Source organism: Anarrhichthys ocellatus, unplaced genomic scaffold, assembly GCF_004355925.1.
Source record: "Anarrhichthys ocellatus isolate YVR2014 unplaced genomic scaffold, GSC_Weel_1.0 scaffold4715, whole genome shotgun sequence".
In the NCBI taxonomy this organism is placed as follows: Eukaryota; Metazoa; Chordata; class Actinopteri; order Perciformes; family Anarhichadidae; genus Anarrhichthys; species Anarrhichthys ocellatus.
This window is the reverse complement of record NW_022284689.1, coordinates 1,560-4,124: the sequence shown is the minus strand read 5'-3', so window position 1 is coordinate 4,124 and position 2,565 is coordinate 1,560. Positions and strand designations below refer to the sequence as shown.

At 49.5% G+C, this 2,565-nt stretch overlaps 1 protein-coding gene across 1 annotated transcript in view; it reads left to right on the top strand.

The window, feature by feature from the left end:
• Window positions 1–6: 6 nt before the first annotated feature.
• LOC116379610 (organic cation transporter-like protein) overlaps window positions 7–2,565 on the top strand; it is a gene marked incomplete at its 3' end in the record, with an annotated part of 3,884 nt that continues 1,325 nt past the window's right edge. Inside the window, exons 1-5 of the mRNA XM_031841570.1 lie at window positions 7–326; window positions 779–876; window positions 965–1,119; window positions 2,199–2,367; window positions 2,450–2,552. Coding sequence (XP_031697430.1) covers window positions 108–326; window positions 779–876; window positions 965–1,119; window positions 2,199–2,367; window positions 2,450–2,552 — 744 coding nt within the window. The remainder of the gene's footprint in view (window positions 327–778; window positions 877–964; window positions 1,120–2,198; window positions 2,368–2,449; window positions 2,553–2,565) is intronic.

The following is a 2,565-nucleotide window of genomic DNA, read 5'->3' as shown; positions in this document are numbered from 1 at the left end:
TCTAGACTTGTTCTAGACTTGTTTTAGACTTGTTCTGGACTTGTTCTAGACTTGTTTTAGACTTGTTCTGGACTTGTTCTAGACTTGTTCTGGACTTGAAGGAGGCCATGTCTCCGCTGCAGCTGTCCATGTACTGGCGCCTCTCCTTCGTCTTCTTCTTCAGCTCTTTCCTCTTCTTTCTCGACGTTTTCGCGTCCGCCGTCGTCGGGGCATCTTGTGGCCCCGGCAACGGCACGGAAGACGACGCCGGAACGTCGTCGGCGCCGCCGAACGCCGGGGCCAACCAATCACGGCCCGGCGAGGTCTCGGAGAGCGGGAACCGAGACGTGAGTGATGTTCACGTTTTTCCTCGATATTCCTGTAATATTAGAACTTCTATCTAATATTCATACACTTTAAACATGTAGTTGAGCTTTGTGTATTTGCAAGATGCTTTTTAAAACAATGATGTCTGCGTGTCAAAAACAAGGTTACACAACAAATAACTGCACAGATTAACGTGCACGTTAATGTGCAACACGAGGCTGTTAATGTTTCCGTCTGCTGTTGAAGGAGTCGTGTTTATTGCCAAATACGTTACACAAGACATTTGGCTCGGCTCACAGTGCAATAGTAGAAGACCTCATTTAAAAATAGAAAATACAAATCAAATAAGTGATAAGTGAACGAGATGTGGTTGAGATTCGCAAAGGTCCGGTTAATGTGTCAAACGATTAGATGCAACCTAATTGTGTACTTGGACACATTGTTTCGGTGTGTGTGTGTGTGTGTGTGTCAGTCAGTGTGTGAGTGGACGGACTGGTTGGTGTACAGTCAGACTCTCTACATGGTCGGTCTGCTGCTGGGATCGCTGGTGGGAGGAGCCTTATCCGACCGGTATGACACAAACAAACACATTCAAATTCATCTGCAGCTTTTTTTTCGCCGCCTCTAACGAGCTTCTATACGCCGCTGTATTCTGCAGGTACGGGAAGCGCACGGTGCTGCTGGTGTCCGTATACGTGCACGCCGTTTGTGGGCTCGTGCCCGCCGTCCTTCCTCAGCCCTTCCTCTACCTCGCTGTTCGCTGCGTGACTGGCGTTTGCTGCTGCTGCATCAACATCTGCTCCTTCAGTCTGGGTAACTACCACCTCCTCCTCCTCCTCTTGCTCCTGTATCGTTGTTACCAAACTGGCCTCACTGGGTCGTGGTTCACTGGGCGTCCGGTGAGTTTTATTGAACCACAGCGGGACACGAGGGCGATGAAGAACACGTGTCCCGGATAAAGACCGAGTGCCAATGAGGAAAGACAGTTTCCAGCAGCTTCTTGACCTCTGACATCTGGTTGAGACTGAAAGGGGGGCAGCAGGTTCATTAAAACCATCATCCTGATGATTCCAGACCAAGTGGGAACCTCCGGTTCTTTAAGTGAAGTCAGAGCTTCATGTGTTAAAGCTGCATTCTCTCTAGTGACCACCAGGGGGCGACTCCTCTGGTTGTATAGAAGTCTATGAGAAAATGACTCTACTTCTCTCTTGATTTATTACCTCAGTAAACATTGTAAACATGAGTTTATGGTCTCAATCTCTAGTTTCAAGTCTTCTTCAACACAGCATGATGTTCATTTAGTACATTATGGTCCATTTAGAGTCACACAGACCATAAAGCAGGGGATGCTTTAGGGCGGGGCTACACGGTGATTGACAGGTCGACACCAGAGACGTATACGGCGTCTCTACGTCACTCCTCCTCAGTCCAAATATGGTCACTTCCTGTTCACTGGTTGCAAAAATGACAAGATGGCGACGGCCAAATCGCCGAACTTCAGGCTTCAAAAGCAGTCCACAAACCAACGAGGGACGTCACGACGACTACGTCCACTTCTTATAGACAGTCTATATTTCAGAGCCCCTATACCACAACTAAACATCTATAGGGTTCCTCCTCTGGGGAGCAGGACTGTGGTCAATAGAGGTCTTCATAGGTCTACTTGGTTCCTAGTATATATTTCATAGTACCTGGTTATTTTTTATGGTACCACGTAGGTTGAGGTTCCCGGTGATCTGAGCCGGTACTAAAAAAGGGAAGTTAAATAAATTCCCGATCTGATTGGTCGGAGAGAACCAGAACTTGAGCGACACACCGTAAACAATACGATTTATTCCAGCTGGTTCCCCAAAGTGAGCCGGGTATAATTTGGGCGTTTGTTTTATCCACAGCCGTGGAGTGGACGCGTCCGGCCGCTCGGCTCTGGGCGTCGGCCTTCTTGACGTTCTGCTTCAGCCTGGGGACGATGGGCGGAGCTCCGCTGGCCTGGCTCAGCCCCACCTGGAGACGGCTGCACCTGTCGATGGCCGTGCCTCAGCTCGTCTGTCTGCCGCTCTACCTGTAGGAGCACCCGTCTGTCTGTCTGCCCGTCTGTCTGCTTTGGCCTTTGAGGATTGTTAACGGCTCCCTTTTCCTGTTCCAGTTCGATCCCAGAGTCTCCTCGCTGGTTGTTGCTAAAGAGGAGGACGGATGTTCTGGACCGTTACCGTCGCAACAGTCCTGCAGATAAACAGTGTCTGGACTTGGTAAGCACACACA